At 33.8% G+C, this 15418-nt stretch overlaps 1 protein-coding gene across 2 annotated transcripts in view; it reads right to left on the reverse strand.

Annotated features, from left to right (window-relative positions):
- The window catches only part of R3HDM1 (R3H domain containing 1), a 195610-nt gene that overhangs the window by 86702 nt on the left and 93490 nt on the right, over nucleotides 1-15418 (reverse strand). Inside the window, exons 9-16 of one of the 2 annotated variants that reach the window (XM_040645475.1) lie at nucleotides 11540-11599; nucleotides 11316-11456; nucleotides 7309-7417; nucleotides 7123-7218; nucleotides 4822-4859; nucleotides 4689-4739; nucleotides 4353-4579; nucleotides 1986-2240 (exon numbers count right to left, since the gene is read on the reverse strand). In XM_040645475.1, the coding sequence (XP_040501409.1) occupies nucleotides 1986-2240; nucleotides 4353-4579; nucleotides 4689-4739; nucleotides 4822-4859; nucleotides 7123-7218; nucleotides 7309-7417; nucleotides 11316-11456; nucleotides 11540-11599 (977 nt within the window). The remainder of the gene's footprint in view (nucleotides 1-1985; nucleotides 2241-4352; nucleotides 4580-4688; nucleotides 4740-4821; nucleotides 4860-7122; nucleotides 7219-7308; nucleotides 7418-11315; nucleotides 11457-11539; nucleotides 11600-15418) is intronic. The other variant, XM_040645483.1, reaches the window with a different exon arrangement.

A 15418-nucleotide genomic window follows, 5' to 3' on the forward strand; every position in this document is an offset into this window, starting at 1 on the left:
ATATTATTATAAAAATAATATTTTTATCATGGGAAAATAACTAATAAATAGAGATCAAAAGAAAATAATCTTATAGTTAACAATTTAGATACCTTCCTCCAGACTTTTTTTTCAATGCACATGTAAATAAATTAACAAAATTAGTATTTTTCCTTATTCTATACAGTATATTACTTAAAAAAACAAAACAAAAAAGGACTATGTGAAATACACTATGATATCCGTTTAGAATGGGAGGAATACAGAAGAAAGTAAGAGAAATTTGACTGAATAATAGTTTTTAAAATTGTTTTCATATTATCCTTTCTTTCATGGTAAATCCCTCTCCCCATTTTCTTTTGAAACTTACATAATAAAATAAAGTAATTGTAGGGAGAGAAGAATATACTGTTCCATAGCTACCAAGAGGACAAAGTCCTTCAAATTCAAGTAATTTTCATTAGTTTCTTGATGATTTAGTTATATGAAAACAAGTCATGCTGGATATTTACTGATTGTTAAATAATTATGAAAAAAATGGTAAAGAAGATTTGGGTGGAAACATGTTTTAAAAGTAACTTTCGGACTGTCTGAAAAAAGCTGGATATGTTGTAATGCTGTTCTCAAAAAGCAAAGAGATCACTTTTGGACACACTTAAAATTAAGACTACAATTCAATTTCAGGTTGATCAGTTGCTCACTCTATCATTTCCTATTCAGTTGAACCTTTCATATTATCAAAAACTCATTAACTAAAATGTTTTGAATGAAAAATAATAGTAAACAGTAAATTAAGTCATCTTATATGCTATTTCAGGAAAACAAGAAGTTTAGTAATATAATAAATCTGAAGGATAAGAACATAATGGTTATTAAGCAAAAACTGAATTTCTGAATAGTCAGTTATTCAATTCTTATAATAGAAACAACAGTTCCAACACTTTATCTTAAAAAAAGAGATGCAAAGAAAACTGAAGGTAACGAGTTCCAAGCCATGGTCTTCTCCACAACGAACAAAGGGAAAGGTTCAGGAGCACACAGAGACCCTGATACTCTCACCTTTACCTACATTGCCCAACTACTGCCGTGCTGATGTGACCACATCAGTTAAGTGTGAGAATTTCTAAGGAAGGTTATCAAATGATTTATAAGATTGTTCTCATTATCTCACAAAATTATTGGGTTATAATATTATGAATAGGGACCAAGACTTCATGTGATCTTTCAAAAGATCATGTTTTCTATATTTGCTCATACTGCACGCATAATGAAATACATTATGACTGCAGTTTCTGAGTCTCTGAGATTCAGTTTCCTTATCTGTAACTGAGGATTTCACCTACATAATAGGGTTGTTATGGTTATAAATAATGTATTTAAAGCACCTAACACATTACATGACACATAGTAAATGCTGAATAAATGAGAATTATTACCTAACTATAAAGAATATGTGTCTTCAATATTAATTCATAAAGACAACCTAGTTCCTTTTCCTAATAATAATAATAATAATAATAATAATAATAAGTCCCTTACCTTTTTCTCAGGAGAAAACAATTACCATATTCAGAAGGACAATTACTTATAGGTTCTGTCTACTTCATTCTATAATGAATAAGAGCTGTTTATTCTTTCCCTCTTCAGGAAATGCATACTATTTTTCCTAGGATAATTTTTGTTTTTTTTAAATCAAATAAAGCTCTTTCAATGGTGGTTGTCTCATTTCTAGGAAATGAACTATTTTTCAATTATGGTTAGGCCACTGTTTGGCCTAAAAGATGACATATGGATGTCGCAAAGAGAAAAATACTTTCTGATATAAATATGTCTCAGAACATTTACTAGCAGAAATGTTTTATTAAAGTTCTAGAGAAAATTTTTTTACTCATAAAAAATAAAAAGCTGACAGCACATATACATATAATACATTTAATACACATTCTTTAATTTTCAATAACTCCTGCTATCTCAACTGAAATAAACACCTTTTTCTGGATACCAACCTGTTTGTGGGTTGATCAGAATACTGCCAGGTGGTATGCCTGCCGCTTCCAAGGGAAGCAAAAAGAAGCTAGTGCTAGGAGATGCGACTTGCCCATTTAGGCCACCATCAAAGGAAAGAGAGCTATGAGTGCTGACAGTTGGATAGACGACAGGTGCGCCATGAGAAGACTGGCTGAGAGCTGTACCTGGAAGAGGCTGCTGGATGTGAGAAAGAGAGCCCGTAGATGACCCTACACTACCAGAAGACTCAGAACCTAGGGGAGGAGTAATGAAAAATATGGATTTTTTAAACCTCATATAAAAACGCAGGTTTTAAATACGTAACAATAAAATTCACATTGCATAACATGCGGTTACCACATAAAAGCATTGGGTATTTTTGATTTACTGTATAATTTTGCTTCCCCTCCCCACCATGAACAAGTTTAATACAGCAAACTGATCACATAAGTTGTCAGAGAAGTCATAGCCAAAGCATGCAATTTAAGCAAGTTTATAATAACACCAGCCACAGCCTGCCACAAAAAGCACATTACCCACATTCCCAAAGCACAAGGTTATGTACATTTTACCTTTATAGATTAATACTTAGGAATATACAGATTATAATTTTCCCCCAGGAAAAAGAACATAGCACAGCCAAATGCCTAAAACCTCTTATATCAGAAACCCCTTTTCTATAAGAACACAAAGATTAAGAATAGTGTAGGAGATAACAAAAATTATAAATTCTCTATCAAGAGAAACAACTGTGAAGTTTCACTGCAGAATTCCATTTTAAGCTCATAATTATAGCAACCTCCTTTAACGTAAAGTCAACTTTCCATTTTTTATCATAGCAAGGGAAAAAGACAGCATCAAAAATAATCCAAGTAATTATATTTGCATCAGTTTAAAATTTACTTCTCACTAAACTTAATAAATTTGATAATTTATTTTTAGCTGTTTTCATTCCTGCAATCTATTTCATTTTCTATTACCCAGAGACTTAAAATGTCACTGACTTTCAGTATAATAGCTAAAAGTGGATAATAAGACAATGAAAGAAAGGAAAAGGTTTTGAAAATGTATATAGTTAATTAGGTTTTGAATAAGAGTTGACTCTGGGATGGAGAATCTTTAATGACTGAAATAAACAAATATGATACATTATACAGATTGCCTTCTGAAGGATAACTTCTATTTTAAGTTGTGCCAAATGACTACTGATAAAAACTCTAACAAAAATAATTTTTCCCTATTAAAAGAGGCGATATTTCCTTTCATCTCTGAAGACAGTACAATTACAAACAGTACATGATCTTAAATGTTTTAATTCAGCAGTGTGTGCCTAAGTGACAGTCTCATAAATATACTAATTTTTTTGTTATGATGACTGAGTGGCCATTTTCCAAATAAATGCATATCTTGTACATATGCATATTTTTATATTAATAAAATTTACCTATCTCTAGCAATATTCTATTATATACACTAACACATTTTTAATATCCATATTATAAGCTGAAAAGGTGACAAGTGCAATTCATAAGCCTTAACAATTTAAAGCACTGACTATAGAAAAGGTTTAAAAAAAAATACTTGGCTATTTTCTAATCTCTCCCTTTGATTGTTATTTGTACAATACCATATGTCTAGGCTAACCCCAACAGGCTAAAGATAGACAGCCATTTCTGCTAACTTTCAATGCTTATTTTGGGATAAAAATGAAGATCTATAAGGATTCTAAGAGACGTGAACTTCTTTAGTACTGAACCCAGTTGGTGAAGGTGAAGAGAAAATGTATGAGCCTAAATGTAAGGCATTGTAAAAGCAAAGAAACTAAGAAAATGAGGACGTTACTAAAATTTTTACTCATTCACAATAATTACATCACGTTATTTTTCCTTAGTTTCAAAATTCCTCAGAAACTTGACAATTTTACTGATTTTTTGAATGGCAAAGGAAGGACTTTGTCATGAAAAATGCAATCAATAACTGATAGTATGAGCTGAAAATGCAATCGCTGTTAAATAATCCTAGGTGAGAAACCGCGCCTTCCAATTGCAAATAAGCAATGAAGAATTTCCAACCACCTCTGGGGACTCAAACAAGAGATGACATTTCACTGAACTAACTTGATTAAGTTTATGTCACAACAGAGAATTTTTACTTTAATTGATGTTAGTAAATCTCTCTCCAGCAGAAAATGAAACCTAATATTGATACATATATTACCTCTTAAGTACTGTGGAGGTGCTCAATGCACTGCTGGTAAGAATTTTATATGTGAGGATAACTGCAGAAGCCACATGATAGATAAAGAGGTAAGACAACAATAAGGAAACTAATGATCTGATTGTACAGTTCTAGACAAATATTTATACCTGTTTTTGAAAGCCTGCCTATGCTTTTGCTGCTCCCAGAACTATCACCTCTTGTCAGGACTGAGATTCCACTGAAGCTGCTGGCTTTGGTTACAGCAGGCTTGAAGTTTCGGAGAGAACTATCAGAATCCGTGCTGCTCCACGGTCGTGGTTCAGAATACTTCAACTCATTCTCAGTGCTGCTTTGATGGCTATTTGTTGATCTCCCTGAAGCATCTTTATTAACTCTGTAATTTAGAAATACAACTTTGAGAAGCTAATAGGAACAAAACGGGAAAGAATAGAGAAGCAAATGCTTTGATTTTTCAATACAGCATGAAAACATGCTTCCAATACCTAAATATCTGACGTCTCTGCTGGGTACTACTAGCATCCTCGTCTTGGATTCTGTTGGCATTTTAATAAGACATTTTTATTTTTATTAGCATCAGTCAGATAGTTAACAAACAAATGTTAAAAATGCCCTCACCTTTTGTCAATAATATAATTCTCTTGGGAACACAGGGACTAGAAAGAAAGAATAGATATAAAAAATTGAGCTTTTGTCAAATAATCATGCATCTGTAAACTAATGATGACAATCAAAATCATATGTAATAATATTGAAAAAGTATCACCCACCCTGCCCACAAATCCAAAATGGTGATAAGGATACACAAATAAATGATAATGAAATTATTTCTGGCTTGGAGACACTATGCATTCTTTTAACAGATATACATCCTGAAGCCATTCGTTTTTGTGGTAGAGATTAATCTGAAATTCAAATATTCTCTTCCAAACAAGTGAACCCATTTTCATGATTATATACTGAAGGTATACACCAATCTGTAGATTCTATCTCATTCACTCAACAAATACTTTGATCACCTGTGCTTTGGCTGTGGCTGTAGTAATGAACAAGCAGCTATACCTCAACGCAGCTCATAGCCAAACTCTTCTAATGCTATTAACCTAGCTCAGGGAACCACCATTTTTCCTTGTATTATTACAACAGTCTTCTAACCAGTTTTTGCCTTTCATCCAATTTAAATAACAGAAGCCACAGCAGTCTCTCTAAAATGTCAATCTCATCACACCTCTTCCCTCCAGAGCTCCCTGATGTTCTAGCACAGGGGTCGGCAAAGCATGGTCAGCCACCTATTTTTGCAAATTAAGTTTTACTGGCACACAGCCATGCCCATTCATTTATGTATTTTCTAGGTCTGCTTTCACATTAAAAAGGCAGATGTGAGTTGTTGCAAACAAGGCTGCATGGCTCTAAAAGCCTAAAATACTAATTATCTGGCCCTTTACAGAAAAAGTTTGCTGACTCCTGCTCTAACTAAAAGCCCAACAACCTTAAGCAGCTTTCATGGTCAAGTCATCTGCTTCCTGCTTATTTCTCTAATCTAAAATTTCCTCACTTCCTCTGTTACCTAGGCTATAGCCCAGCTTCTTTGATCTTTTAATTCCTTCTCTGTCAAGTTCTCCTTTATCTCTGGGCCTCTGCATATACTGACCCTCTACTTGGAGGATTCCTTTGGGTCTCCTCTTGGAAGCTAACTCTCCCCCTCACTCCTCAGTTCTGGTTTGTGGTGCTTCTCAGCTGTGTCCTTTATTTTACCTTCATGTCTCTGTACAAATCATACACCATATTGTCATTACCTGGCTATTTATCAGGATAGAGACTTCATAAACTAGAGAGAGAAATACATCTAGTTTAGGCTCTGAGTGCAGCAGACCTGGGCTAAAATCTCAACTCTGTTATTTTCTAGCTACACAATCTTTTGCTATTTTACTTAGCCTCCTAGAACTCAGTTTCCTTATCTGTAAAATACAAACAGTGATAGTATCTATCATATATAGGATTGTTTGGGGGATAAATTATTTGTACTGTTCATGGATATGTCCTTCAGTGCCCAGCATAGCATGTACTATTGGTGTTCAATAAGGTTTGTATGAATATTAACTGATAGTTTAGATGTTAATGTTACTCTTTGTTTTTTTAATATTGAGGAAATTTCTATCTCTGGCAGTGTTAACACAAATTACATACATTCATATATCCTTGAATAATACCTAGTACCATACAGAACGGGTACTTAATAGACACTGGTAAAACCAAACAGAATCTCTTCTCAAATACACGTATAAAATAATCAGGCACTTGAAAGATTTCTTTCAAATAATCACTTAAAAGTAGAAAACAAATAGAATCTAAAAATTAATTAGTTTTATTTATTTATTTTTTTAAAAGTAGGTGCCACACTCAGTGTAGAGCTCAATGCGGGGCTTGAACTCATAACTCTGAGATCGAGACCTGAACCTAGATCAAGAGATCGACTCTTAACTGATGAAGCTACCCAGGTGCTCCTAATTAGTTTTATTTTAAAAGAAGAAAGAGGTTACTTATCGAGAAAAGTCTACTACCAAGAAGAATTTAGAGTACGTGATTTTGTAGACTATGACCAATGTTCTTAAAATCTCAAGTCTGTGAGAACTCTGGAAGAAAAAAAAATTATACAAACTATATACTCAGTCTGATACACTGTTCCTGTAGTCTGTCTGCATGCAACTTTTGAAATATTTATATAACTGCTGCAATGTAGCATTTTATAAGGTATTAAATTATTAATATAAGACAGATCTCAATATTTCTAACAAGTGACTTATTACATACCAAATATGGTTACAAATAAATGATCAATAGATGATAGAAGGAATGAGTTCCTATAACACAATTAGCATATATCCTAACAATGAGATCTAAATGTAAGTCAGTACATACATCTTGGGAAAATATTCTGTCTCTAGCTCTCTGGTACTCTTCTTCCCTTTCTTCTATAGATTTGCTTCTTCTGTCATCTTTCAAACGTATTCTCATCTAAAGAAACAAGGACAATTAATTCTTGGGAAAATGATCCACTGGTATAAGTCCTGCACCTAGAAAAAAGCTACAATTGTCACAGATTACCTGGTTATCATCTTTGTCAAAGCTGGAGTTATCTCTCTTGAGGATATATCGTTTCTGAAAATCTTCACCTTTATCATCCTTAATATGTTCATTGAATTTCTGATCAGGTCTAAAAAAACCCCAAGGGAACAGAAGAGATAGTACACATTATTTACAGAAAAGTTAAATACAACATTTTATGTAAACTAATCAAAGCAATAAAAAAAATTACCACTCGCTGGTGCCACTAATAATTAATACTTGTGTTATCTCATTTACTCTTCATAACAATCTTATGAGAAAATATTAACTACCTTATGTTACAATTGAAAGGCCATTATGAAAAATACACCGTGGGCTCTGGAATCAGACTGCTTGGGTTCAAATATTCAGCTTTACCACTTTAGTTGCTTCAGGATGTACACAAATTACTTAACCTTTCTGTTCTCGAGTTTCCTCATTTATAAATTGAATTATAGTATACCTACTTGATAGGCTTGCTCTGAAAAGGAAATGAATTAACAGATGAACAGCACTTAAAACAGTAAACACTCAAGAGAAGTTTGTTATTATTATAAATATTACTGAAAAAAACTGAGGTTCAAATGGCTTAACCTATTGTCTAGGGTCAAGGGCAAGTGTGTGACTGAGCCACAGTTGGAGCGCTGGTACGTCAGTCTCAAAGTCTATCCTTTTTGCATTGCCTCCTCCAAATCTAAGAAAAAATTCCAGGAAAAAAAAAAAAGTATATAGTACTTCATCTTATGTTACACTCTTACAGTACCTGGTTTGGTGTGACATAATTGAAAGTAATAAAATACTTTGTGGTTGAATTACCTAAAACCCAAGAGGCTCATTCAAAACGCTACCAAGTTACTAATTACTCTTAACTACAGCAGGGTATATCTTTGTTTTATATTACTCGAAACAGGTTAAAAAAGAAATGGTTCTTTTTTTGGAGGTTAAAGTTGTAACCTAAAGGAATAATTATGAAATCCTAACAATATATTAAATGGCTGATTGGTCTTTCCTCTACAGAAATGTTGCAAGTTCTTTCTAATGAGATCCAGAAGACAGACATAATAAGGTTGTGGTCTGTGGAAAATTAAAATTATGTAAAACTTCACTTTCTAAAATATACTGTCAGCTTCAATAAATTAATTTATTTAATACTCTTATGACTTAACATCCCATTATAAAATTGTAATTATTCTTTTGAAATACATGATACATAAAAATATATTTAGAGGGACAAAGAAAGTCTAATTGAACCCAAGTAGATTTTTACATATAGTTTAAATATATATTATACAGTGACATAATATATTCTGAATACCCTAATTTCTAAACCAGATAAACCTAAGTAATGACATCTTCAGCAAATGTGACAATATACATATATATCATTATATATAATATTTAAGTAACTCTTCTGAATATTTGTGAATTTTTAATAAAGTACTGTTTCTACATCCTGTCAAGTTATGCAAAAGATTTAAAAATAAGAATTATCTAAGTAAGCTGAAGAAATCTCTACTTTAAAATATACTCAGATAAGTGAAACGAAGAGCAGATCTCTACACAGAGCTATATACATAACTAGAAGAACAATAAAAAGAGTAAAAACAATTTCATGACCAAAATGATGAGAAAAAGATTGCTTTCTTTAGTAAGAGTTTGAAAGATTGTCTATTTAGTTCTGAAGATGGCAGTATGTTGTTTCTGTCACATGACTGCCCTGCTTACTTCTATCAACTATTTTTGTAGCTGTTCAAAGTCATATTTTCTTATTGGAGGAGTCTATACTTGAGTGAGAGATTCTTATTCCAAAGTCAACTATAATGTTTAACCTAGGGCCTGGCAACTTTTCTAAGAGCAGCTGGATTCCCACACCGAATGGCATTGGCAGGCATTTCAGCTAACCTTAAGACTGTCTTACCTCTTTCTTTTATAGATGCCTGAAATTACTGCCCTGCAATCGCCAACTTCCCGCTCCATTGAGACACCCCAGTGGACACCGGGTTGTTGACATCCAGAACACCACTGGTTCAAGGCTGGAGCGGGTAATTTGCCTATGAGGAAAAGGTAAGTTTGCATTTATTCAATGTGGCGCAGATCTCTAAGGTTTTCTGATTTACAACCTTCCTCATATTCCAGAAGATATAAAATAAGAATACAGTGTAACTTCAATGATCTGAATGTCTAGTTATGATTACACTACTGATCCATTCTTCAAGTACATCATGAACATCTGTGTTTAGCTCAACTTTTGATGACTTTGATAAAGAGAATCCTAAAGCTTTTTGACATCATTCATAGCATTCAAATAACTGAGGTTACACTGTATCGAAAACCTTAGAGAGTCATCAGTCGAAATGTCAGACAAAATGCCTGCTAATGTACATGTGGTTGGGTATCCAGCAGCTCTGAGTAATGTTGAAAGGTACTGGTTAAATGAATTAGAGTTCTATTCACCTTCAATTCAGCTCACATCTTATGGTTACTTGAGCTATGATATAACTAACTGGGAAAAGACTAATTGATGAGGATATTTTTAAAAGAGTAAGGGACAAGTAGAAGAATACTAATCCGATCACATTTGCAGTAGATAAAATATAATCTCTAAAGAAAGACAAGATCCTTTTCAAAGACATCTATCTTCATTAATTTAATTTTAATTGTAGGAACAAACATTTAAAAATACGAGGTTCCACCACTGTTATCTATTTAGTTGACAAAATACTATACGAAATGGAAGAAAACCAACTTTGTTCCAGTAAATGATATGGCAGCTATACGAGTAAAGTCCATTATAACAGAAGTGATGTGAGTGAATTAAATACAACCATGCAAATTGAATGGTTCGTAGATAAGACCCCAAGAGAAATACAGCTTCAAGAAAAGCAGAAAAATAATTAATTTTAGCATTATCTATGTAGTCTGAAGCTGACTGCTGCTCATTACCACAGACCCACTGCTACCACATATGAAACTGATATAGAAAATGCTTCCAATAGGCAGATTACCACCAAAGTATAAATATTAGCTGAACTCAACTAGTTGCTTAGGATTAGTTTTATAAATAGGCAGAAGAGGTGCTGCGTACATGTTCAAATTTACGTGCCTCTGCGCATTGGGCCTTCTGCTCCCAAAGACTAGCACTGATGATATAGTTCAGCAACACTATGAAGCTATCACTTTTTAAAGCAAATGGCTCCTCTTAACTCCTTAAAACTTAGCTTGAAAGAGGGATACAACATTATGGATAATACTGTATTAATCAACAGTCCCACCTTCTTGAGATTTGTGGGATAAGGAAGCAAAACCAGAGGTTGGAAGGATGGTAAAATGATGGGAGACTGATTGAACGTGAGGGTGTCAAAATCTGCCTTAAAAAAATTTTTTTTACACTATGTTAACTAACTTGAATTAAAAAAAAAACAAAACAAAACAAATAAGCAAAAAACCCCAAATTTACCTAAGGTTGGCCATAGCTATCTAAATTACATTAACTAAAAAATCCAAGTGAATGGTTTTCAAACTTCACTGATACGACTTCTGAAGTTTTCTTGTTTTTGCTTTTTTTATTTATTTTTTTAAAAGATTTTTTATTTATTTATTTGACAGAGATAGAGACAGCCAGTGAGAGAGGGAACACAAGCAGAGGGAGTGGGAGAGGAAGAAACAGGCTCATAGCGGAGGAGCCTGATGTGGGGCTTGATCCCAGAACGCTGGGATCACGCCCTGAGCCTAAGGCAGACGCTTAACCGCTGTGCCACCCAGGCGCCACTGTTTTTGCTTTTTTAAACCAGTCCTCATTGATCTGCCTCATTGTAGTCTAGACTGGTTCATTTTGTATCTAGTGCGCTAAAATACATTTTATGTATTTTTTGGCCCTGTTACATAAGGTTGTCATAATGCTTAATTAAGCTGCTAAAATGTGGAAAACCTCGGATGAGAGGTGCTGTAGAAAGATAAAGTATGGTCACATACATACTTAACAAATGCCTACATTTGTTGATACTTACATTCTTGTATTACTAGTTTTGTTTACTATGACAGACTTCCCACTCTGATCAACATTGTGGTCTAATCCAAAGTAAGCGGCTACTCTGTGTAATAGCATCCTATGGTAAGATGTCATTGGGGGAAATTTTTTACGTGGAGACCTAGAAGTAGAAGAAAAACTGATTTAGTAAGTCAAGGAGAACTATGATGACAATTTGTTTTCTTGTTAAATGTCAGGACTTACTCATTATTACCAATGAAATCTAAAATTTCTTGTTCCAATTTCAACAGCATCATTCTGTCCCTGAAACAAAATATGAAGACTCTTATATAGAAAACTTAACATTGAAATAATCATAAACACTGAATTATTACGGTTAAATTTTTCCCTAAAAACTGCACTTTGAGGAATATCACAAAACTTGATGCCAGAATATATACATGACTTCTAAAAAAGTAATGTTTAGAAAAAATAAAAGATGACTTTTAGTTTAATTTTTTATTATGGAAAATGTCACACATACACAAATGTAGGGAGAACCGTGTAATGAATCTCAATGTAGCCTTTACTCAACTTCAACAATTACCAACACGTGGCCATTCTTAAAACAGATCTATTTTGATCTGCTAAGTATCACTATGTTGGAGTCTGTTCTGTAGATACATGGAAAATAAGAGCACATTAATCTTTACTTCCTTAATAAAGCTGAGAAATAGCAGGAACACAGACATGTTTAGTTAGGCTCATAACTTTGTTATCCTGAACTCTATAGAAACAGCACTCTAAAGAACATGCAATGCCAGTAACAACAGGAATACTCCTATGGGAATCTAGTGCTAGTACACAGATGGAATTATAGCAGAGAAGTATGAATTACATTACTGATTCTAACTCAGAAGGAGAAGCCTTTTCAAATCATTCTGTAAACTTGTATTATACATTTTTGAGACTGGAAATTTTTGCCATAAAAATAAAAAAGAACCCAAGGCTTCCAACATGAAAAATAAATAAGGACTCTAGGGAGCACCTGCATGTGCTCCTTTGACCACTAGGGTCCTATTTAACACACACACACAGGAATGAATATTAACGGTATCATACTCCCCAAAGGACCTCCTCGCTCACATACCAAGGACATGGCTCAAAGGAGTATTCTTGTGCTCACTGGAAATTTCATGTGCATGTGAAACAAACAAACACTCTAAGAATCTTCAAACTAGAAGTAGCTTTACAGATCATTCAGTTCTGTCCCTGAATTTTTAGAGACCAAGAAAACTAGGCCAAAGGTTAATGTTTCCCTCTCAAATAAACAATACAGAGTAGTATCCTCTAACTCTAATAGGACAGAGGATGTGGTGCCCCTGCGTAAGCTGCCTGAAAGTCTATACTATACATCGGCCCTGGGTTTGACCCTCCCTCTACACTGCAAAGAAGTCTCATAAAACCAAGTGATATTTGATATATTTTTTTTTACATTAGTTGAAAACTCAGGAGAAAAACATGCCTACCTGGTGACTTTAAACCCAAAGCTGAAAAGAGGATTACATTTTAACACAAATTTTAGCAACATTCAATTCTGCCCCAACCCTGGTTCACCTTTAGTACTGCTCATCTCAGTAAGCGGCCCTATCTTTCACCCAGCATACTGTACTAGAAGCATCTGTGGCCTGCTATAATCCTTTTTCTGATCCTCCTATGCAGTTAATTACTACTATAAATATTATCTACCTTCTACTTTTCTTCTATTTCTCACTGCTGCCACCTTGGATCCAAGCAAGCAGGACCTCTGGCTTGACTACTAAAACGGTGTCTGTTGTCTCTCCGTGTCCCCCCTGCCTTGGTTAAGTACCTATCACAGGCTTCCCATTGCTCTTAGGTTAGAAATAAGCATCTGTAGTGGGGCCTACATTTATCTACCTTGATCAGCCTCATCTTCTGCCCCTTAATCACAAAACTCTTATCATTTTGCCTTATCTCTGTACTTGCTAAACTCCTTCCTGTCTCTGGTTACTTGAACATGCTGTTTCCTTTGTCTAGAACAACTTCCTATATTCTTAGAACCCGCTTCTTTCACACTTTCTTTAAAAGTATTTATCACAATTATTATTGTATAGTTATTTGGACTATATAGAGGAGCTCAACAAATGTATCTGCATGGAATCTGTTAATCAAATTATTTCACTCATAAAGTCTTTTAATATTTTTTCCCTGAAATTTTTTGGGGAGGTTGGGAAGTTTTTACTTCAGAGGGCTCCCCCTACAAAAGGACTTATTAATGTAACTATAAGACCCTGAGTACAATGTGTATTGAGATGAAATAGTTTTAACTTTCCTGATGTATTTTATATAGTTATTGTTTTAAAAAAAAGGACTCTGAGGAAGGCAATTTATTAAGCATTCATGAAATGGTACTTTCAAGTTGGTCTTCTGTTTCACAGGTAAATGCAAACATATAAGAAAGGTAGTAGATTAATCATTAATAAAGCCAGTATTACACACAAGTGGTAAAATAAATTATATCTACAAAAATCAGGCAAGGGATACACAAAATGAAAGGATGTAAAATGTGGTATCAATACATAAAACATGGGGGAGGGAAGTAAAAATTTAGTGCTTTTAAGTGTTCAAACTTAGGCAACCATCAACTTCATATAGACTGCTATGTGCATAAGATGTTATATACGAACATAACAGTATACCACAAATCAAAAATTTACAACAGATGCACACATAAAAAAGAGAAAGGAATCAAAGCATAACACTGAAGAAACTCATCAAACAAGAGAGCCGCGAGAAGAAGAAATGAACAGAGAACTATAAAACAAGAAAACAAGTAACAAAACAGCTTTAAGTACACCTTACCAATAATTACTTTAAATGTAAGTGGACTAAATGCTTCAATCAAAAGACATAGGCTAAATGAATGGATTAAAAAAACATGATCCATCTATATGCTGTCTACAAGAGACTAATTTCAGACCTAAGGACACACGCAGATTTAAAGTGAAGGGATGGAAAAACATTTATCATGCAAACAGAAGCAGGGGTGGGTGGGGAAGCCAAGTTAGGAATACTTGTATCAGACAAGATAGGAAAAAAAATGGTTTTCTGTTTCTGAACAGTAGGCAAAAGATCTGTGGAATGTTCTTCAGTGAATATATTGCCACTGAAAAGAAATTTCTGTTGTCTTCAATACAGAAAAAATTCTAACAATTTTACTAGCCACTGATAAAAATTCAGGCTTTTCTTTTCTTTCACATGTAGATCTATGGATTGCAGAGGATTTTTTATCATTATCTGGACCGCGTACTATTTAAACTAAGTCTCTCTGCTTAGTTTACTGAACTCTTAGTTACTAAGAGGTACAACTTGTTAGAAAAATAAGGCTGGTAATCTTCCTAAATTCTTAAGATTTATCCACTAATTAGTACATGCTTCCTGCAATATGTAATCAAGGTTAGATATTTTGGTAATGATTATAAGTTAAAAAATTAATAACCCTTTAGAGAAGCACTGCATATAGGACTCAAACTAACAGGTCCACAAATTGCTTTTCCTAATGCGTAACCTAAATGTGGGCATACTTACTGAAATTATTGTATACTCTTTTAAAGGGAACCAATGTATGCTATTATTTAAAAAATAAGAACAGCGATCTCAATCAAACCAGTCAATAAGCTATTACCTAAAGTTAAAGTGAAGGGGCAAGAACCTTTCAGTTATCAGTGTTCTAGGCATTATACCAGAAGTAACTTCAGAGAAACTGTACACAGCTGGTATACCAGTGGCAAATAAAAAAACCAGAAAACAATAATGCTTTCTATCTGACCACCCCTTTCCCAATATTCCATATGAGCTTGGCCAAACATTTCCAATAGGTAAGAAATAAAATAAACATTACTTCCAATAAAAGCAATTTTTAGAAAATAAAACTATTATATAACATTCCCCAGAGCAAACCAAATTACTCTTAAAATAGCCCTTCTCAGGATTAATCCAAACTTTCTCCTCTCCATTAGTTATACAACACAGTTGCCTGTATTATCCATATTTCTTGACTACACATGGAATTTACACAAAATGGGTATAAAATCAATACAAAAATAGGTAGAAGATCATGTC

The sequence above is a fragment of the Ursus maritimus genome, unplaced genomic scaffold, assembly GCF_017311325.1.
Source record: "Ursus maritimus isolate PB19 unplaced genomic scaffold, ASM1731132v1 scaffold_1, whole genome shotgun sequence".
NCBI classification, from domain to species: Eukaryota; Metazoa; Chordata; class Mammalia; order Carnivora; family Ursidae; genus Ursus; species Ursus maritimus.